Source organism: Cydia amplana, chromosome 15 (assembly GCF_948474715.1).
Source record: "Cydia amplana chromosome 15, ilCydAmpl1.1, whole genome shotgun sequence".
Taxonomy (NCBI): Eukaryota; Metazoa; Arthropoda; class Insecta; order Lepidoptera; family Tortricidae; genus Cydia; species Cydia amplana.
In genome coordinates this window covers 6,613,104-6,636,504 of record NC_086083.1, presented here as the reverse complement: position 1 = coordinate 6,636,504, position 23,401 = coordinate 6,613,104, and the positions used below count along the sequence as shown (strand labels likewise).

Sequence of the window (23,401 nt, the reverse complement as noted above, 5' to 3'; positions counted from 1 at the left end):
GCCTGGTGGGGACGTTTACTGGTCGCCGCTGCAAACTGACACCGAAAGCGAGACGGGCGACTGCGACGGCTCGCTGCATGGTCCCACCTCCGGCCAACCCGGGGAAGTGCGGAAGCGGCTGTTGAGCGAGGAAGACGGGTCGGGGGCATCTGATGGTGATGCTTCCGTCTCCGGAGCAAGGCCCGGGTACGGGCCAAATAAGAGAGGACGAGGAATCTATGTGGGTGCGGCCCGGGCCAAAGCTAAATACTCGAAGCCGGAGCAACCACTCGAGACCACCCCACAACCCACGGAGGTCATGGCGGGGCCCCCGATTACAGCTGCCCCCCCGCGGAGAAAATCTCTCCCGGACTTACGGGTGGTTCTGACCCGCTGCGATCGTGAGCTTGTGGCCCAGGCACTTTCTCACGAGAGCGGTGAATTGAGGTCAGAGATGGCGACCCCTAATGCAAAAGAACGGGAAGCCCGCGTTGCCGAAAAAGAGGTGGATTGCATATCCGCTGTGGAGAGCGTGGCATTGAGCTCTGAACCAGCTCACGGTAACGACCATGGTGATAGACGGGCTGAGGTGAACTGCAGCTCCTTGAGTGACAGTGACCACGGGCAACTATGGCAAGGTAGTCTGTCACAGGAGTCACAGGGATCGGACTCTGAGGGGGTCCTCAAGAAGCAAGTCCAGTCTAAGTCTAAGCGAGGACGCAGTCGGCCCTCTTCCACAGGCTTTGGACTGGCCTCGCAAATCTTGGATGATTTCCGCCGCAAAGAGGTAGACAAAGCTAAAGCTGACGCGGAATTAGAAGACATGACCATCCGCATGCGGCCAAAGGAAAAGCATGGAGACTCACATGGCTCTGACATAGAAGACCAGCTCATGTCAGCACTAAACACACAAGTGCTCGACAGCGTGGCAGTTGTAAAAAAAGTCATTGCCACGTCAAAGAACCTGAAAGGTACCCACCAGAGGAAGCTGAAGGACGCTGCCGCTGCCATCACGGATTTTGCCCAGGTGATGCTGGCCCGTACCACCACGGAGGAAACGAAGAAACTGCAGCGGGTCATCGCTCGGCTGGAGTCGCAAATGGCGGATCTCCTAAAGGATCAGGCGGAGCTAAGAAACGAGCTGCGGCTCGCAAGAACAGCTCCTCCCTCTGAGATCCCGGCATCACAAGGACCACTTATGATGAAGGGAAGTATCTCCCAACAGGAAGCTGAGAGCGCGGTGATGGTTAGTGTGGGGAAAATGATAGACGCCAGGCTAGAAGCACTGGAGGACAGGCTCCTACCAACTAAGACGGTAAGGCCAACACTGGTCTCAGACGAGGCAAAGCAGGTGGCACCACAGGCTACCAGCAATGCGAATAGAAGGCAAGCAAATCCGCCCCCCACGAAACCCTCAGCTGGTTCAGCTCCCAGTGGCCTGCAACCAGCTACGGCTCTCACTAATAACAAGAAGCCGGCGAAGAAGAAAGGCAAGAAAGAAGAGAGGACGGCGCAATCCGTGGAAGCCCCACTGGAGGCCCGCGCATTGCAACCGGCCACAACAAAAACAAAGAACGGCTGGGAAACGGTCACCAAGAAGAAGGGCAAAAAGAAGACTGCAGCTAATCTTCCCACACAGCCGCAGCAGGCACCCCGCAAGAGGACCCGCAAACTGCGACCTCCAAGTTCTGCGGCAGTTGTCCTTAGGCTAAATCCAGAAACCGGAGACGGGAGAACCACCTACGCGGACATTATCAAAGAGGCCAGGTCAAAAATTGATCTAGGAGAGCTGGAAATCCAGGGAGTGCGGTTTAAGAGAGCAGTCACGGGAGCCATCATTTTAGAGGTACCCGGTGCAACCAGCGGCGAGAAAGCAGATGCTCTTGCCAACAAACTGAGGGAGAAGCTAAACAATGACATTGTCCAAGTGACCAGGCCGACAAAATGCGCTGAAGTGCGAATCTCGGGACTGGATGACTCTGTCACGCCTGAGGATGTCAAGGATGCCGTGGCCAAAGTGGGTGGGTGCACCTTAGCCCAAATCAAGTGCGGTGAAATCCGACAGGACTTTTCCAGCCTTGGCTCAGTATGGGTGCGCTGCCCAATCACGACGGCCAAAAAGCTAACCGAGGGCGGCCGTCTACTTGTGGGCTGGGTCTCGGCAAGGGTACAGCTGCTGGACCAAAAGCCCATGCGCTGCTTCCGCTGCCTCGAAGCGGGTCACGTGCGCGCGCAGTGTAAGGCTGAGGTGGACCGAAGCGATTTATGCTTCCGCTGCGGCCAGTCTGGCCATAAAGCGGCCACGTGCTCTGCCACGCCGCACTGCGCTGTCTGTGCAGCGGCTGACAAACCAGCAGAGCACACGATCGGACGCAAAAGGTGCGTTGCTTCCAAAAATAATAAGAAGGGGAAGAGGAATGGTGATGGCTCCCGGGGACCCTCACAATCTGTCCACCCACCCGCCACTGGTCTGGCCGGGGTTGAGACGGCAGTGCCAATGGAAACAATATAATGGGACTAAATTTCTTGCAGGCGAATCTCAACCACTGCTTACGAGCTCAGGACCTTTTGCTCCAGAGCATGGCGCAGTGGCTGGCACATGTGGCTATCGTCTCCGAGCCCTACTTTATCCCCCAAAGAGACTCTTGGGCTGGGGACCAGGACGGTCTGGTTGCGATAGTCACGCAAACAGCTGCTGGCTCACCACCTTTTGAAAAGGTAGAGAAAGGAAAGGGTTTCGTGGCTGCGCTCATCGGCGGCATCACAGTAGTCGGTGTCTATTTTTCGCCCAATAGAAGCCTGGCTGAATTCGAATCCTTTTTGGCAGATGTGGGGGTGGTTATTGGTCGATGCCACCCACGCCCCGTGCTTGTTGCCGGCGATCTAAACGCCAAATCCGTGGCGTGGGGATCGCCGTCAACGGACACCCGCGGACGCGAACTGGAGGAATGGGCGATCGCATCAGGGCTGGCTGTGCTTAACCAGGGCTCGGTTAATACATGCGTGCGGCAACACGGTGGCTCCATCGTGGACGTGACGTTCGCAAACGCTGCCCTGGTGAGACGTGTCCAAGATTGGCAAGTGCTCGAAAATGTGGAGACTATGTCGGACCATAGGTATATCCAATACAAGGTCTCCGAGCTCCCAGATGCATCAAGCGGGCCGATTAGTCAGTCGCTGCCAGGTGATGGACCACGATGGGCGTTAAAACGCCTGGACAGAGATGCGCTCGTCCTTGCGGCTGAAGTTCAGGCATGGAACCCGGCCCGAGAAGACCCAATAGACGTGGACGTAGAGGCGCAGTGGTTTGGCGAGGTCATGACAAACATTTGTGACGCAGCGATGCCACGATCTAAGCCCTTCCCTCCTAAACGACAAGTCTATTGGTGGTCTGTGGAGCTCGAACAGCTCCGTAAGTCCTGCGTTGTGGCGAGGCGCCAATACAGTCATCAGCGAAGGAGAAGGCTTAGAGATACTGTCCGGGAGACAGAACTGTATGTACTCTACAAAGAGCGTAAAAAAACCCTTCAGATTGCAATAAAACAGGCGAAGGAAGCCGCACACCATGAAATGATAGAGTCGCTAAATAATGACCCGTGGGGGCGCCCATATAAAATGGTCCGAAGCAAACTCCGCTCCTGGTCTCCTCCCCTAACGCGAAGTCTCGAGCCGGAGTTCCTACGAGACGTGGTTGAAGCGCTATTTCCGACCTGCGATAACTTTGTGCCCCCTTCAATGGCACCACCATCCGCAGCGAGAAATGAAGAGGAGGAAGTACCCGATGTTTCCGAAGGTGAGCTCGGAGCAGCTGTGCTAAGGCTGAAGGCAAAAAACACAGCCCCGGGCCCGGACGGCATACCGGGCCGTGCCTTGGTCTTGGCCAGCAAGGTGCTAGAACCGAAAATACTGAGAATGTTCTCAGCATGCTTTCAACAAAGCAGATTTCCACGGCAGTGGAAAACCGGCAAGCTGGTCCTGCTAAAAAAGGGAGGGCGCCCGGCAGAGTCTCCATCTGCTTACCGCCCAATAATCCTACTTGATGAAGTCGCAAAGCTTTTTGAACGCGTAATAGCCAACCGCCTCATCAAGCACCTCACACGTGTCGGACCTGATCTCGCAGACAATCAGTTCGGATTCCGTGGTGGCCGCTCTACAGTCGGTGCCATTCTTCGTGTTAAGGCCCTGGCGGATGAAGCGGTGTCCAGAGGAGAAGTCGTCTTGGCAGTATCGCTAGACATTGCAAATGCGTTCAACAGCTTGCCATGGAGCTGCGTTAAGGAGGCGCTGCGATACCACCAGGTGCCAGAATACATGTGGCGGATTATCGACTCGTACCTTTCTGAAAGGTATGTCACATACCCGGGTCCAAACCAGTGGGCAAGATGCCCGATGTCCCGCGGTGTTCCACAGGGGTCGGTCCTTGGGCCGCTTCTGTGGAATATTGGGTATGATTGGGTCCTACGAGGTGCAACTCTGAATGGCATAGATCTCACCTGTTATGCCGATGACACCTTGGTAACAGCTCGAGGAACCAATTTTAGGCAAGCGGCTATACTGGCAACAGCAGGAGTCGCGCATGTCGTTAGCCAAATCCAGCGATTGGGATTGAAAGTGGCCCTACATAAATCGGAAGCCCTGTGCTTCCATGGGCCCCGAAATGCTCCTCCACCTGATGCCAACATAGTGGTAGGTGGATCCAGGATAAGCGTAGAGTCCAATATGAAGTACCTCGGTCTCGTCCTCGATAGCAGGTGGACATTCCGTGCTCACTTCAAACACCTGTTGCCGAAACTGCTGGGAGCAGCTGGCGCCTTAGGGCGTATACTTCCGAACACGGGGGGGCCCAAGGCGTCATGTCGACGGCTCTATATGGGAGTCGTGAGATCTATGGCCCTATATGGAGCACCAGTATGGGGTGATATACTGAAGAAGGCGGAAATATCCCTCTTAAGAGCACCGCAGAGAGCTATGGCCACAAGAACCGTACGCGGGTATCGTACAATTTCCTTTGAAGCGGCATGCGTGCTGGCTGGGTCTATTCCCTGGGACCTCGATGCGAGAGCCCTCGCAGCGGTTTACCGCTGGCGCGAGGAGGCACGCGAGGGACGTGAGTCACGAGCACTAAGAGAGAGCGAAGGATGGCGCGACACAATCCGCCTTGAAATGATACAGATCTGGGAGCATCGGCTGGCCCATCCTAGTGCGGGCCATAAAACCGTCGAGGCTATTCGCCCGGTCTTAAAACAGTGGCTTGATCGGGACCACGGCCCTATGACCTTCCGGCTGACACAGATCCTTTCGGGACACGGTTGTTTCGGATGGTATTTACATCGAATAGCGAGGAGGGAACTAACTGCAGAATGTCACCACTGTAGGAACTGCCCAGAGGAGAGCGCCCAGCATACGCTGGAGCATTGCCCTGCCTGGAATGAGGAACGCCGAGCGCTCACGGCTGCAGTGGGTAGCGATCTCTCGCTGCCTACACTAGTCCGCAGGATGGTGGACAGTGATGCGTCCTGGAGGGCCGTGCTTAAGTTTTGCGAAGCGGTAATTGCAAAAAAAGAAGCGGCGGAGCGCGAAAGGGAAGCTGACCCTGCTTCCCAACCTATGCGTCGCAAGCGAATAGGGCAGCGGCGGTTGGCGTATGACCGCCGTCTCCCTCCTTAAGGGTACCTGTGGGCGATAGACTCGGGGACGTCTGTCGCCTACACAAGGGTCCCTGTGTGGGCAGGCGAGCCGCTCCCGCGGTGCGGCCACAATGAGGAACGGGGGAACAAAAGTTCCTCCCAAGTCGTGTCCGAAATATATTCGGACTGCCGCTGGCGAGGTTGCGGAAGCTTGCTTCGGCTGTCCCTGTGACCTCGCCTCATAGCGTAGAGGTGGCAAACAGAGGGGTTTTTAGTGGGTAAACCATACACGGGAGTCCCACATAACCACTGGGGCCCGTCCCCTCGCCCCGGTGGTATGCGCAACGCATTTTCCCCTCTTCAAAAAAAAAAAAAAAAAAAAAAGGTTAGAACTGCAACCCCACGAAAACAAACTGTTGCCAGAAAAGTGGGTTAGATTAGGTTAAAACTGCGTCCCCCAAGAACACGAACTGTTGTCTGAAAAGTGGGTTAGGTTAGGTTAGAACTGCAACCCCCAAGAAAACGAACTGTTGCCAGAAAAGTGGGTTAGGTTAAGTTAGAACTGCGACCCCACGAAAACAAACTGTTGCCTGAAAGGTGGGTTAGGTTAGGTTAGAACTGCGACCCCCAAGAAAATGACATCTCCATCATTAGACATCTCCAACGCCTTTAACACCCTGCCCTGGGAAACCGTAAAGGAGGCGTTGCGGTATCACAAGGTGCCCCCACACTTGTCGCGAATCATAGCCGCCTACCTCAACGAGAGGGCTGTAGTCTGGCCAGGGCGACAGGTCTGGAGTCGACGGAGTATGTCGTGTGGAGTTCCGCAGGGGTCGGTCCTAGGGCCACTCCTGTGGAACATAGGTTATGACTGGGTCCTACGGGGGGAAAACTTGCGTGGAGTAGACGTCACGTGTTACGCCGACGACACGCTCGTGACGGCCAGAGGCCCCAGTTACCGCGACGCAGCTGTGCTCGCGACGGCGGGAGTCGCCCACTGTGTGGCCCGAATCCGGCGTCTGGGGCTAGAAGTGGCGCTAACGAAGTGCGAGGCCATTTGTTTCTTCGGCCCGCGAAGAGCGCCTCCAGGTGGCGCAGAAATTATTGTGGGAGGCGTTCCAATTGCTTACAGGCCGACGTTACTCTACCTCGGCGTCTTGCTTGACAGCAAGTGGAACTTTAAGGCTCACTTTGAGCGTTTAGCACCCAAATTACTGCGTGCAGCGGCGGCCTTTGGGCGTATACTGCCCAACCTGGGAGGGCCCAAGGCCTCTTGCCGCCGCTTATACACAGGTGTGGTGTGCTCGATGGCGCTGTACGGTGCCCCAGTATGGGCGGATTCCCTCAGCAGCCACAACATTGCCCAATTGCGACGACCGCAGAGGGTAATGGCGCTGAGGGTAATCAGAGGATACCGCACAGTGAGCGCGGCAGCCGCGTGCGTGCTGGCCGGTTCTCTGCCCTGGGACCTGGACGCGAGGGCCCTCGCGGCGCTGTACCAGTGGCGCGGGGAGGCGCGAGCCCGGGGTGACCCTAAAGCACCTCAGGAGGTGGCGAAGCGGCGCACCGAGCTGCTAGAAGACGCGACGGAGATGTGGGTGCAGCGGCTAGAACGGCCGAGGGCTGGCTCCCGCACTATAGAGGCCGTACGCCCAGTCCTTCGTGACTGGGTTGAAAGATGCTCCGGTGTCCTTACTTTCAGACTAACGCAGGTACTGTCGGGGCATGGCTGTTTCGGCAGGTACCTGCACAAGGTTGCCCAGCGGGAACCGACACCGGAGTGTCACCAATGCGGAGCCGGCGTAGACTCGGCCCAACACACATTGGCTGAGTGCCCAGTTTTTGGCGAGGAACGGGAGGAGTTGGTCGCCCAGGTAGGGCAAGACCTTTCGCTGCCAGCCGTAGTTCAGGCCATGCTGGGCAGCGAAAGTGCGTGGGAGACTGTGCTCACGTTCTGCGAGCACGTCATGGGAGACAAGGAGGCGGCCGAGCGCGAACGGGAAGTCCGGGCCGAGGCTGACCCAATGCGCCGCCGCCGCATAGGCCGCAGGCGTGCCGCTCATGAGCGGAACCTGCCGCCCTGATGAGAGCCAGCGGGCGGCGGACATGGGGGCGTCCCCGCCCATGACGCTGGCTCCCGAGATGGTAAGCGCGACCTTGTGTCCCGGAAGCGCTTCCACTGGGACGGATATAAAAAAAAAATGGGTATGGATCCTAGTCAGGATAGCCGCTGCGGGGTCGCGGACGCATTGCGCGAGCTTCCCCGTAATACCGCAACCATAGAGGCGAGAGGACACCATGGGGTTTAGTGGGTAGTGGGGCCTCTTTACAGCCCTGAGTCCCACATAACCGTCCGGGTTTCTCCCCGGCCCGGCGGTATGCGTAGAAGCATTCCCCATGTAAAAAAAAAAAAAAAAAGGTTAGAACTGCGACCTCACGAAAACAAACTGTTGCCAGAAAAGTGGGTTAGGTTAGGTTAAAACTGCGTCCCCCAAGAAAACGAACTGTTGTCTGAAAAGTGGGTTAGGTTAGGTTAGAACTGCAACCCCCAAGAAAACGAACTGTTGCCAGAAAAGTGAGTTAGGTTAGGTTAGAACTGCGACCCCACGAAAACAAACTGTTGCCTGAAAGGTGGGTTAGGTTAGGTTAGAACTGCGACCCCCAAGAAAACGAACTGTTGCCAGAAAAGTGGGTTAGGTTAGGTTAGAACTGCGACCTCACGAAAACAAACTGTTGCCAGAAAAGTGGGTTAGGTTAGGTTAGAACTGCGACCCCACGAAAACAAACTGTTGCCTGAAAGGTAGGTTAGGTTAGGTTAGAACTGGTTTTGGGGTTCTTACATTCCGGCTCACACAGGTACTGTCAGGACATGGTTGTTTTGGCAAGTACCTGTACGAACAAGCTCAGAGGGAGCCGACCCCGGAATGTCACGAGTGCGGAGCACGTGAGGACTCGGCCCAGCACGTATTGGCTGAGTGCCCGGTCTGGGCCGTCGAAAGAGAGGAGGTGATTGCCCGAGTTGGGCAAGATTTGTCGTTGCCAGCCGTAGTGCAGGCTATGCTGTCCGGTGAAGAGGTGTGGCAGACGATGCTGGATTTTTCAGAGCACGTCATGGCTGGAAAAGAAGCGGCGGAGCGCGAGCGGGAGATCCAGGCTGAGGCTGACCCAATGCGCCGTCGTAGAGTGAGACGCAGGCGTGCTGCGCACGACAGACGCTTGCCTCCTTAAGCTTCGACCTCCGGGTGGCAGACACGGGGGCGTCTGTCACCCATAGGAAAGAGGTCCTCGGGTTGGAGGGCGTGTCAAGTGTTCGGACACGCCCTTAAATGGTGATATTCCCTGTGATGGGTCCCAATGGACAGTTGCTGGCGGGGTTGCGGACGAGTGACGCCGCGTGCCCGTGACTCCGCCCCAAGGCACAGAGGCGGCAGACAGGTGGTTTTAGTGGGTATACCGGATTTCGGAATTATGTGGTTCGGAATTTAAAAAAATCGTCTTTTTTGCTATTCGGAAATATACACTTTCGTGATTTTCATCGTTCGTAATTACGACAGTCGGAATTTTGATGGGTCGAGCATTTAAAAAACGGAATAATAAAATTCGATATTCTAAAATTCGGCATAAAATATTTCGGAATTATGTAGTGTACCCGCTAAGCCACAGTATGGCGTTGGCTGGCGATAGTTTTACTGCAAGAGGATAGAGGAGGTAGGTACATCACCTTCAGAATATGGGGATCTAATACAATTTGTTTTATTAGTTGACAAATTGTTTGACACCCAGGTAAGATTTTATTGTTATTTTGCACCAGATATAGGTATTCTATTCATGATTCAGCAGTACAGACCTCTAATCATTTACCTCCTCTTCTGCTGCCACTTATTTTGTGAGCGTAAAATGAAAACAATGTGCTGGATCCTGGGTGCAGAAAACTGTCGGAAATTTACCACCCACAGCTATTAAAGTTCATACTGTTCAAGCTAATCCACAACAGAATTACACAGACTCATCAGACGCGAATATGTTTCAAAGTTATTTTGCCTTATTAATATTATAGTATGTGGTAAAGATGAATCAGAGAATTGTCTGGGAAAACCCGAAGCCATCTTCTCCACGATTTTGCAGGCTTATTAGGTGTAGATTTGTGAATGAAAGAGTACGGAAATAACTGAAAAAAATAGACCACGTGAAAACTGCTGCTAATCAGCTAACCTCAACAGAGGATTAATTGGAATATAACAAGTTTGTGATTAGTCATGTTTTAATCATGACAATGGTTGATGGTAAGGTGTGTAATAAAGTAATGATGCTAGGTACTGGAATAAAGTAGTTGGAAGTCGATGCTACATATAAAATATAAATATGAATTGGGGTGAGTGTGGTCCGTATATCTGTGGCACCAACAACCGGCCTATTGAAGGCGCTGATGCTCAACTGATTACGTTCCAAACTCTCACTAGTGGCTCCAAGAAGCTGTTATGCATGCAGCGGCCACACCCCGGTAAACCGCGTCGGTTCGCGGGCTAAACTAGTGAGGGGAGCCTGTCCTCGGCAGGTTAAGCTGTGGAACCCTCCCACTTCTAATGCATGAAGTTTATTCCGGTGGGGAAGGCAACTCAACGCAGATATGTATTAGAGCTTGGCGGACCCGGCGGGATAACAAGGCAATGTGGATGGCCTAGGGCGATGATAGAGGGCATATAGGTATCATCGGCCAGACACATCATCTGATCTCATCTCCGGTCGTATCGGTTCTCCGTTCCACTGGGTCAAGATGGGTGAGGACGAGTGAGTGCACCTGCGTTTGCGCGTACGTTTGTGCACCGGAATATCTCCTGCGCACCTGACTGCTTCCGAATTTGGACTCCGAGTAGTACTTAAAGACCTGTGGCGATGGGCTGAAGTAGAGAGGTCTGGTCCGATGCAGACTGGGCTTTGTCTGAGGCCTGCACACAGGCGGCTCCAGGGGTGTTGTAAAACATCGTGGTCGTTTTCATTCTGCACTGGGGGGGACAGAGTAGATCCGGCAGCACCTGGAGCGACAAAGCAGCCCTGTTTAGGGAGGCACTGCTTTCCCTGCTCAGCCAGGGAGGGGGCTAGAAAAGGTGCCCTAAAAAAATGCTCACCCCAAATCGTTAGGATGGTAGTAACCGTGGCTGCCTCCGCATCTTTCAATTCGCGGTCGACGTAACACGAAAACAAAGAAAGAAATAACATCACATATGATTTTCGGAGCGTGGAACGTGCGTACGCTTCTGGATCGTGAATCTAATGCCTGTCCTGAAAGGAAGACTGCAATTGTTGCTCGGGAACTTCGTCGCTACAATGTAGATGTGGCTGCTCTCAGTGAAACACATCTTGCAGATGAAGGACAACTGGTGGAGCACGGAGGTGGGTACACCTTTTTCTGGAAGGGGCTATCCTCTTCTGAACCTCGACGGTCAGGAGTAGGGTTCGCGATCAAGAACCAGCTAGCTAAGCAATTACGGGAGTGTCCAATACACATCTCGGACCGCGTTACGACGTTGCGCCTCCACCTGAATGACCAAAATTTCTTTAACGTCATCAGTGTCTATGCTCCTACGCTAGATAAATCTGATGACGTCAAGGACCAATTTTATGAGGAACTTACACGTTGCCTCGATTGCGTACCTCCCATGGAGCAGATAGTTCTACTGGGCGATTTCAATGCCAGAGTTGGTCGCGATTTTGAAGCTTGGCCTGAAGTTTTGGGTAAACACGGCGTAGGTAACATGAACAGCAACGGACAGCTGTTGCTTAGCCTTTGTGCGCAATACCATCTGGCGATTAAGAACACTATGTTCCGACTTCCAGCTAAGCACAAGAACACGTGGATGCACCCTAGGTCCAAGCACTGGCATCTAATAGATTACGCAATCGTGCGGCAAAGAGACATTTCCCAGGTCCAAGTCACCCGCGTAATGCGGGGCGCTCACTGCTGGACCGACCACAGACTTGTAATTGCGAAGCTGCGCCTTCGTCTCCGTCATCCTCGTAGGAGTGAAAGATCAAAGCCGGTATGTATTAACGTGGATAGGCTCAATGACCGCGAGGCCAGGAAGACATATGCTGAAGCCTTGAGTTCAAAAATCATGTCAGTAGACATGAGCACGGGAGATGTTGATACTATCCGGAGGACTGTGTCATCTCACATATTAGACTCTGCTAAGTCCGTATTGGGCAAAAGAGTCCGTAAGCATGAGGACTGGTTTGATGAAAGTGACACGGTCCTTACGGAAGCTATTAGCAAACACCGTCGCCTTCTTCAGCAGCACAGTAGTGCTAACCAAGGTGGAAACGTTATGGAGTTACGGCAGAGTAACATAAGTCTGCGTAAACTTTCCAGGGAAATAAAGGACAAATGGTGGCAGGATAAGGCTCGCCACATGCAGTTGCTCGTGGATACTAACCAGTTAGGGGAGTTTTACAGACCAAAAAGTGTGTCCACATGAGAAGTCAAACTAGAGCCCTGCATCTCGTTCTAATTAGGGTGACCATAAGATATCTGTATGTGGGATATTAGGATAACATAACATGGAATATATCAGTAGGGTGTGTCATTTTGTAAATAAAGTGAAATTTTAAGTAGTCAGGGTTTTTTTTCATTTGTAGTCGGCCTCTTTCGCACTCACTCATGGTATGTTCATAAAGGTAGGCTTCCCTTTTGTCCACTTCAGCTTTTTGAAGTGAAAACTTCTTTAGCGGCACTGGGCACCTTTTGAGGTGAGGAAAAAATGATAAACTCGAGACAGCGTACGGCGATCACGTGACCGTAAGGGCGTAAGGCGATCACGTGACCGGAAGCCCCGTAAGGTGGCCACTCATAATTTAAATTGCATTTAAATCAATAAAGAAAAACTCAATGTTATTTGACATTTATGTTGCGGACTCCTTTTCAAGACTCTTTACCTATGTTCAAATAATTTGACGTTGTCATGGCAGTATGTAAATAAACATGACAATGAAAAAGTGTGATCTTATTTGAGAATGATAATAATATATAATAAATAAATAGAATACCTCCGCTAAACGTATGTATCGTTTTACCGGGCGTCGGTAACATAGTGAGGTGAGTTTTCATTTCTATCAGCACTCCCGGAGTGCAACCGTTGTTGCTTGTTTTAAGTGTAAGCGTCATTGAAGATCTGTTTAGCAAATATGACGATTTTTTAAAGTTAGTGCCTTTTTTCTATTGACGGAAATGTATCCTATCTATAAAGAATCGATTGCATATATTATATTAATTATATAAACAATTTGACACACCTTTTCCGTAACAAAATATTATGTATAAATGAGAGTCTGTAATATTTAAGGAGTTATGCACTTTGGTTTTAAATTTTGGCAATTTATTCTATAACAAATCTTAAATTAAACATGCCGAAATAAAGACATAATACCTATTAAGTTAAACTTACTTTTACATTACCTACGTTAATAATAAGAATTCTGTGAGACCGATTCACAACGTGCCGACATCATAGTCACCCTAATGAGTTTGACAATGTTGTCTTGTATTTTTATAGTAAAATGTAATAATTGTGGCTTTCTTGTGAAACAATATTCCACAATTAGCAATTATTTCACTCCAACAACCTTTAACACAACATTTCTTCACAATTTTTAAGAAATTTCGCATTCACGTGTTTTGAAGAAATGTTATCAAGTTGGGGATACCAATTAATATTTAAAGTTACTACAAATTCTACCATACTAAAATTTAGGTTTTTTTTGCTGTGTATGCGCTTGGTTTAATCAGTTAATAATATTGGCATCATAATTATTTACAAATTACTTAAAAGATATCAGAACTGTAATCTGAATAAAGCACTAAAATTGTATAAGAAGGTAATTAAATTCAGTAGTTTATTGATATAATTTCTACCACTATGGTATCTTTTTAACATTGGCAACATGTGCGAGTGAGACACAGGGCTCGGGTTTTTCTATCTCAAGTGGACCGTTTTCTCTAGTCTGGTACGAACAACTTTCTGTCTCGGTGATAAGGTTCAAATTAGTATGGCAAAAAAAGTGACAACTCGCTCCAGTTTAAAAAATATAACTTCATGGTGCGTGTAGACGAGTGTTACCATGTAACACAAATTCTCCCCTAATTCGTCCTTGTTTTCAAATAAAAAATTTAGGACAGTTTTACGTTAGACAATAAAAAAGGTGTGTACGTATCTGATTTTATAGGTCTTGAAAATGCGCAATATTGCACAATTACTTTGTGCAAACATTATTTTCAATACCTAATGATATTTGTGACGTTATCTATGAAAAGGGACCTTATTGTCGTTGGCGCTTACGCCATTATGAACGATGCTCCCATATAAATACAATGCCGCGCGACGCTGTGCGGCGTAAGCGTAAGCGCCATCGACAATAAGGTCCCTTTTCATAGATAATGCCCCATTTAGCATCGTAATGAAATCAGTTCGTCATGTTTTTTTAATTTATACATTTAACTTGAAACATATCTGGTTTTCAACAAAAAAAATATAATACATAACAAACAAACGTTAACTATCAAACATGCATGTCTAATCTCCTTAGTATCGGGAAATTACCATACCGACCTAGTTTGAAATGCACAATCAATAATTGAACCATTTACCTAAATGATCTCTTAATACATAATGATTTAATAAGAAGGGTATCAATTACCCTACTTTCGGGAAATTACCCTATTCATGTTTCTGGTCACACTCCTGTTTTGCAGTTTGATAATTTATAAACAACAAATTATCGTGATTTTACGTACTAATTGATAAACTTAAGTATGAAAAGTTATTCCGTGACTTTTTTTCTTTCGATCGGTACAATTCTAGCAGGATTTAACTACGCATGCCGGCATATTTTATATTTTTCTTCGACATGTTTACTTCAATGACGTTTCGATTCGTCTGACGGCAAACTGGTGGATGTGGGCTGTCAATGTGTGTGTGTCACGCGTAAATACTATGAAACTGGTGAATGTTGGAATCACAGTTGTGTTGTAAGCGAAACTCTGTCCGTAATATTATAGGTTCATGGTGATGACTGCTTTAAGCCATAAACAGCCTTTTTTAATTTTAACACTTTATTTGTATCAGTGACAGGAAAACCTTCTGGCAAATGCATAAAAATGCTTTCTTTAAGGTGACCATTAAGAAAGGCTGTCGTGACATCTAAATGAGTGATATCCATTTCTAACTGTACACTCAAAGCAAACAGTAACCGCAAAGTTGAGTGCCTAATAACAGGAGAAAAGGTTTCTTGCTAGTCCACACCAATCTTTTGTGTAAAACCTTTAGCTACAAGCCGCGCGCGATATCTCACTCTATTGTCACAATCACGTTTCTTTTTTAAGACCCACTTACACTGCACTACACTCGCGTTATCTGGAGCATCGACAACTTCCCATACCTTGTTGTCTTTGAATGACTGCAGTTCATCTGCCATCGCCTGCAACCACTGTTGTTTCTCAGGTCCACTGATAGCGTCTGCATACGTCATCTCATCTTCTCCCACGTAGCTGCTGGTGCATGTATTTGCAAAACCATACCGCTCAGGTTTTTTCCTCTGTCGCTTCTGTCTCTCTTCATTGACAGCGGCCAAACTCTCCGTGACCTCTTCTAGTCTCGGTGAAGCATCTTCTGAAGACAATTGATTCTCAGATTTTAACTGTGACAGAGCATCTGTTCTATAAGTTGTCTCTTCTAAAAACTGCTGCTGTCCTTCCTCTTCATGCTGTTCCCCTTCATCATCCACATCAAGGTACTCTGATTCAGACTCACTGGAGTTAGACTGGTTAATCGGCTCTAATTTAACCACAGATTCCTCTGTCAACTCCCCCACTGAATCTGTGTTTTCTATACAAACTGTGACTGTATCCTCATTCTTCTTCTCTAAAATCACTACATCTCGACTTGTTGTGATTTGGTTCTTTACTGCATCATAAACTCCTTTTATGTTCTCAGGAAATCCTACAAGTATGTGTCTCTTGGATTTTTTGTCCCATTTTGTCCTTTTTTCTTTCGGGATGTGTACCATGACAGGGCTTCCAAAAATGCGCAAACCTTCTAAATTAGGCTTTTTTCCTGTCCACATCTCGTATGGAGTTTTTTGTATCCCCGACGCTACTGACCGGTTCTTTATGTATACGGCAGTATTGGCAGCTTCTGCCCAGAATCTTTTATCTAGGCCGGCTTCAAACAAAAGACACCTTGCTCGTTCCACGATCGTACGGTTGCTTCGCTCGCTAAGACCGTTCTGCTCGGCTGTGTAGGGGTTGGTTTCCTGGTGCACTATGCCTTCATTCTTTAAGAAATCTTCAAATTCTTTACTACAGTACTCACGGCCTTGATCCGTTCTTAAAAATTTGATTTTCTTGTTTTGACTGTTTTCCACCATTGACTTGAACTTCTTAAAATAACTTAGTGCCTCACTCTTGGCTTTAAGGAAATAAATGAAAGTCATTCTGGTAAAATCATCAACAAAAATAATGAAAAATCTGGCACCACCAATTGAATTTTTCTCCATAGGACCACAGATATCACTATGAACAACTTGAAGGCTCTCTGTGGCTCTTGTGCCTTGTGAGAAGGGTAACCTTGACTGTTTTCCTTCACAGCACACTTCACAGTTTAATTTACTTCCCGTGAAAGTTCCAGGGAAATCTATTCCATCCACCAATCCGTGCTTCATCCTGTTCAAATCAGCGGAGTTAATATGACCAAGACGGCTGTGCCATGTCTGACCATCAGCTGTTGACGAGGATAACATACAGCTTGGTGTTGTTTTTAGTTTCAACTTGTAAACACCGTTGACTAGGTCTGCTTCTGCCACTAAATTCCCTAGTTTGTTGCGAATCCAACATTTCTTAGGGCCAAAATTTACAGTACCTATTTCCATTTTTGGTCAATTCACTGACTGATAATTATCGGGAAACAATATGATTTTTTCGGGATTTTGGGACTTAAGTCGGGAAAAAAAAAATTAGAGATGCCACGATTGCCACGATGCCATGATTCGGCAACTATTCGGTATTCGGCCTATTCGGACACTGCCCAATATTCGGTATTCGGCCGAATGTTGCCTACTATTCGGCGGAATACCGAATATCTGTTGCATCTACCTAAAAAGAAAAATTACAAAAAATAACCAAAAACTAGGTATATTTAATATTTAAAATGTATTCTTGGAAAGTAGTTAAATACGAAGGCACGTTTTTGAGCATTTATTGATTACAAAATATTTTATTTTTATCATGGGTCTGATTTGATTGACTAATATACATTCATTAATTCTGTTCAACATAAAAATATATCTTAGCAAACGTAGTGCTTTGATGGCGAACAGTTTGCATAATAATTGTGACTCAAAATGTTCGCATGTCATGCCGAATATTCGGTATTCGGCCGAGGGAGGGGCCGAATATTCGGTATTCGGCCAAATTCACTATTCGGGGCATCTCTAAAAAAAATACATTCAAATTAAAGTAATTGTATTAAAAACAACGATATTTTACATTATTGGCACTACGTCAGCTCGCTCGCTCGACGACAGTTCGGAACTTGAAATTATTGTTTTATAACGTGAAGCTGTTTTTCGGGACAGTTTACACTTTGTCGGGAATCGGGAACACCTGCTAAAAATCGGGAGAATCCCGCCAAATCCCGACCATCTGGCAACCCTATCTGGCACGCACAGGACATTTGTCACGTTCACTTCATAACCGTGACTTGTCGTAATTTCCATATCTCCGAACACAAAACAGGAACTTTTGTACTATTGGCTACGATAACGTCTGGAATATCCGGCGAAAACTCTTTATTTTGCAGCCAAGTTTCATTCGCCGTAAAGTGCTGACTCGCACCGGAATCCACGTAAAAATCACTTTTATTGAAGTCTCCACTAAGAAAAACAACGCTAAACGCGTTTGACTGCTTTTTCTTGTCTGTTTTTTCATTTAACAGTGGACATTGGCTTCGATAATGCCCTGCATTCTTACACCTGTAACAGGTTATGTTCTTCGTGTTTACATTTGAGTTTGACGTTTGAGAGGTTTGTTGTCTATGCTTGCTAGTGTTGTTACACTTCTTCTTCAAGTAACTTTTTGCAACTAATGCTGAATTGCATTCCGTTTCACTTACTTCTGATTCCATATCGAGCAATTTGGTTTTTATTGAATCGGCCGTTATGCTGATTCCAGAGTGCTCGATGGCCATAATCATAGGCATAAATCGTTCTGGTAAACCAGCTAGCATCAATGAACCTACCCACTCATCATCGATTTTGAAACCTGTACCGGTTAATCTCTGCGAAGTTTCAACTATTTGTGTCACATAATTCGTCATATTTTCACAGTTTTCCAATCTGATGGATATTAAATGACGAAGCAAAGTAATTGTCCGCGAAAATCCTGAATCGTCGAACAAAGTCTTCAACGTTGCCCACAATTGCTTCGTGGTCTTTGCATTCTTTATATGCACAAATAATGATGAATCAATCGTCAAAATCAGTTTAGCTCGTGCTTTTGCATCTGCAGTTTCTACTGCTGCTGTTGCAGTCCCGTCTGCTTGCGGTTCTTCCTTCAGATACTTGTTCGCGCCTTCAAGTATAAGCAAATTTTCTACTGCGAATGCCCAATCGTCGTAATTTTCGCGACCCTTAAGCTTCGGCACGTTCGTTCGTCATAAAATTGAAAGTCATTTTCACGCACTAAACACGAAAAACACTAATACTTTTTAATTAAAATACGGGATTAAAGCCCATAACCTCTAAAGAAAGTAATGAAACACACGGATGACGGTTGACAAGTAACGGGATTTTATTTGAAAGAAGACCTGCATAGACACATGTTATACATATTCTTAACTAGATGGCGCTAGTAACCCTATTTCAAGCTTATTTTGATATAAATAACAACAACACTAATAAGCACATTTATAACTCCCGTAACTATGCCAGCCTTACTCTGCGTGGTACAATTACTGTCGGTGGCGACACGAGCATGCTCGATCAAAAATTTCTGGCGGTTAAAAGGTTAATTGTAATCAACTCAAAATATTCGGACAGCAGAAGTTGATCTATTTATGATCAACTTTTGCTGCTCTATATAGGTACTTATAAGTTTGTTCTTCCTATGGAATGGTCCTTAACTGAGTACATGGATCCGCATTTTTAATTTAGTTGTTGTTTGTAATTTTGTTGTAAAATTTTGAAATGTTTGATTTGTAGGGAAGCATAGAGTGCAGAGCCATATTGAAGGACGGACAAAGTGGTGACGGGCTCCTAAAGGAAGGTTCTAACTTCTAGTAGAAAGTTGAGTCAGCTTATTATACATCATACACTTGAGAAGAGGCCTTCTGGCAAAATTATAACCGAAGAATTTTACAAACTTGCAACTGAAATTGTCGAGCTTTTTAGAAAAGAAAGCGTAGTTTTGTACCACTCGGGATACGTGGCGGGCACAGGTGAACTAGAAAAAAAAATGCCAGCGGAAAATTGTACGAAAGTTATACAACCCGTAGAAGAAAGCTTCGCCAGAGTGGAGAAATTCAGAGCAGTAGCAGAGCTTCATACACCGTCCTCCACCAGTGACGATAATGATGGTATAGGTTAGTTTCTATTGTCGGCTTGTAAGCCGGCTTTTATGGACGCGCCGCCACTAATATGTTTGGGATACATGGATGGCTGATTTAAACAGTGACGAATATGATTTTGAAGTCACGTATGCAGCTGCTAGTACAAAGGGATGGATGGAAACAGATATCATCTACAACTACATGGAAAAAGTTCTCATCCTAAGTATACAATTTATATATAGTAAAGCAGATATTCAAAGGTACATTCTAGTAGAAGTTCCAAAATAATTTTGGTAATTAATGGCTCTTATAAATGTAGGATTTCTATTTATCTTGTTTATTGAAAGGGGCTATGAATAAAATTAGAAGCTATTTTTATACCGGACAATGGCAGACAAGTAGTGTGCAGTCCGTCTGATATCACATAAGCACTGCAGTCTACAGGCAACTAGCGGAGTCACAAAAAAGCCAACATTTCTTCGGAGCACTGGAAACCTAAGCGTCAAGCACAGGTATAGGATCCAACCTGGCTTGCTGTGAGTGTATCAGAATTGATTGATGTTCATGTTTGCAGATCTAAAAAACTCCCGCTTCCCACCTCGGAGCCAGAGAGGTTCTAATAAATATCTTTGGTAAACCACAACCACCTCTCTCGCTCCAAGAATGCCAGACAGAATGGATTTGCCAGAATATAATGGATTTTGTATTTAATAAAGACTTTTTTTAAATGGCTTGGTTAAGTTTTTAATACCGTAAACTGTACCGAGCCACTCCAACTGCCAGCAGAAACCGGGCAAGATTATGGATGTAGCATTCAGTGCTAATACAGGCAGACATGTAAATGAAGCTATTGAGCTAAGAACTATATTATATTATCTTATTATGGATTGCTGAATAAATTTCATTCCATTAAAATTGCGACTTATTAACAAATGATTACCAAAAACCAAATATTCCAGAAGCATAATGAATGTGATACCAGTTTTTTTAAGTTATGAGTCACTTTTTTATTAAGACACAAGCAAATTAGATTAACTGTAGGTATGAAATGTGGCAAAGTGAACTTGCCTAGGACTCCCCAAATCTTATTTACTCTAATATTACATGTGAACAATGCATAGTATTAGGTTAAACTTCTGATTGGTAACAAGTTTTTGGTGCAAAGAATTCAAGAAAATATCAATGTTACTGACGAGACCCTTAACGTATCGGATAAAATTCTCGTTGAGAAGAGCTAGCAAGAAATTCAACGCAGAACCATTGCGACACAAACCTAACCAAGTCCTTGAGATTATTGTGCACATTTAATGTCTGTGCAGAAACATTTCAGCGATACATTTAATACTAACTGCAGTGGTAAAACATGGGTAAAACTAAACATGACCTAATTAACATTCGACTCGAAAATTATTGACGAAACAACTCGAAATACAACTGCACTCTGACTTATCTCGACAGACTGAAGATACGAAACATTGAAGAGATGAGAATCTCTTTATGTTGCTGATGCAATATAAGATATTAAATTTATGCAAGACACTAGACTCAAAAGAGTGACGCTTTTAACACAAGTTCTGTAATTTGATCTGTTTGCTGAAGGTTTGCTGACTCTGCTGTGCTGTGCATGGCGGGTTCGGGCCATTCGGGCAAAGACCCAAAGAGAAGGAAAGAAAATCGTTTGATGTTTATTGGTTGGTGTTGGTTTGACTTTGACGTTGAACTTTTTTTTAATTAAGCTGATGTTGCCAGATATTTTTCTCTTCGTTTATATTGCATCTCGTTTCTTAATATGGCAAAGGAAAGTGACGCTACCCTAAAGGCCCTAACACACTATCGCAACGCACCGCGTCCTTGGAGCGGTTCATGGAATAGCCACGGATTTAGAGTTAATAAACTGGATCGAGTACATTGACCAAAAAGTGTGTCCACATGAGAAGTCAAACTAGAGCCCTGCATCTCGTTCTAATTAGGGTGACCATAAGACATCTGTATGTGTGATATTAGGATAACATGGAATATATCAGTAGGGTGTGTCATTTTCTAAATAAAGTGAAATTTTAAGTGGTCAGGTTTTTTTTTCATTTGTAGTCGGCCTCTTTCGCACTCACTCATGGTATGTTCATAAAGGTAGGCTTCCCTTTTGTCCACTTCAGCTTTTTTTAAGTGTAAGCGTCATTGAAGATCTGTTTAGCAAATATGACGTTTTTTTAAAGTTGGTGCCTTTTTTCTATTGACGGAAATGTGTCCTACCTATAAAGAATCGATGTCATATATCAATTTGACACACCTAACAAAATATTATGTATAAATGAGAGTCTGTAATGTTTAAGGAGTTAAGCACTTTGGTTTTAAATTTTGGCAATTGAAGGGATGTTTACAAAAACAACATACCTGACTACACTGGTTGATACCTGAAACGATTAACAATGTTCTTAAAAAAGTGTCAACCGGTCTAAGCAGTTATGTTGTTTTTGTAAACATCCCTTCAATTATTCTACAACAAATCTTAAATTAAACATGCCGAAATAAAGACATAAGGTACCTATTATTTTAAACTTACTTTTACATTACCTACGTTAGTAATAAGAATTCTGTGAGACCGATTCAAAACGTGCCGACATCATAGTCACCCTAATGAGTTTGACAATGTTGTCTTGTATTTTTATAGTAAAATGTAATAATTGTGGCTTTCTTGTGAAACAATATTCCACAATTAGCAATTATTTCACTCCAACAACCTTTAACACAACATTTCTTCACAATTTTTAAGAAATTTCGCATTCACGTGTTTTGAAGAAATGTCATCAAGTTGGGGATACCAATTAATATTATTATTAAAGAAGGTACGCCATTGTCAGAACATTTTGTGACATTAATATTTAAAGTTACTACAAATTCTACCATACTAACATTTAGTTTTTTTTTTTTGCTGTGTATGCGCTTGGTTTAATCAGTTAATAATATTGGCATCATAATTATTTATAAATTACTAAGATATCAGAACTGTAGTCTGAATATAGCACTAAAATTGTATAAGAAGGTAATTAAATTCAGTAGTTTATTGATATAATTTCTACCACAATGGTATCTTTTTAACATTGGCAACATGTGCGAGTGAGACACAGGGCTCGGGTTTTTCTATCTCAAGTGGACCATTTTCTCTAGTCTGGTACGGACAACTTTCTGTCTCGGTGATAAGGTTCAAATTAGTATGGCAAAAAAAGTGACAACTCGCTCCAGTTTAAAAAATATAACTTCATGGGAATAGCTCGTACTGGCGTGTGCTTCCACACTATCGCACCGAACCGTCAAAATGGTGCGATCCTAGCTTAAGTGGTATCCAGACGGGACTGATCAAATCAGTCGATTTGATCAAGAAATTTTCATTCCATAGATAATTACTATGAAAATTGACTGGAAAATTGGCATTTATGTGTCCGCACCCGGTGATTCGATCGGAGAATTTCATCAGATTGGCGAAAATTTGTCTTGTCTGGATACTACTTAACAGACTGCCGCACACGTGCGCCAGTGTTGCCAAGTGTCCCATATTTCCGTGTTTTTCAACGAATTTTTGCAATGGAAATAATGCAGCTTTTTCCATGAATATCTTTGGAAATCTGCGTTTTTAAAGCACTGCTTCCACATTTTAGTTATTTCATCAACTGGCTACATTGCCGTCCAGTTTAACACTGACATACTCCACTGTCATAATTTGAAAATGACAGCTGTCAAACGGTGCGATGCAGCTCACACACTAGGGAAATTTGTGCGGAGCACACCATAATTATTATTACTTGTCAGTTGGGGCGACGTGCATGCCCATCGCACCACTATTAAAGCCACTAACAGACTATCGCACCGCACCGTGACCTTGGAGCGTCGCACCCATAAAGCTACTAACAGACTATCGGACCCGACCGCGACATTGGAGCGTCGCACCCATAAGTGAGAGTGAGAAACATATATCTCTTTCTCGCTCTCACTTATGGGTGCGACGCTTAAGGTCGCGGTCCGATCCGATAGTCTGTTACTAGCTTTAGTGAGAGCGTCCAAGGTCACGGTGCGGTGCGATAGAAGCTTACACACTATCGATACGTGCGCCGCACCGCACCATGGTCCGGTGCGATAGTGTGTTACTACTTTAAAAGTAGTATTCCTAGAACCGTTCCAAGGTCGTGTTACGGCCTGCTAACCTTAAAG

General features: G+C 46.0%; 1 protein-coding gene across 1 annotated transcript; it reads left to right on the top strand.

Annotated features, from left to right (window-relative positions):
• The first annotated feature begins 10,000 nt into the window (after positions 1–10,000).
• On the top strand, positions 10,001–12,079 carry LOC134654793 (craniofacial development protein 2-like). Its single transcript, XM_063510262.1, has one exon. It carries the CDS (start codon positions 10,829–10,831, stop codon positions 12,077–12,079), a length of 1,251 nt encoding a protein of 416 aa, XP_063366332.1. The 5' UTR covers positions 10,001–10,828.
• Positions 12,080–23,401: the final 11,322 nt, after the last annotated feature.

What these genes read in the sequence shown, in the direction of transcription:
- LOC134654793 (XM_063510262.1), top strand. Translation starts at nt 10,829, where the DNA reads ATGATTTTCGGAGCGTGGAACGTGCGTACGCTTCTGGATCGTGAATCT.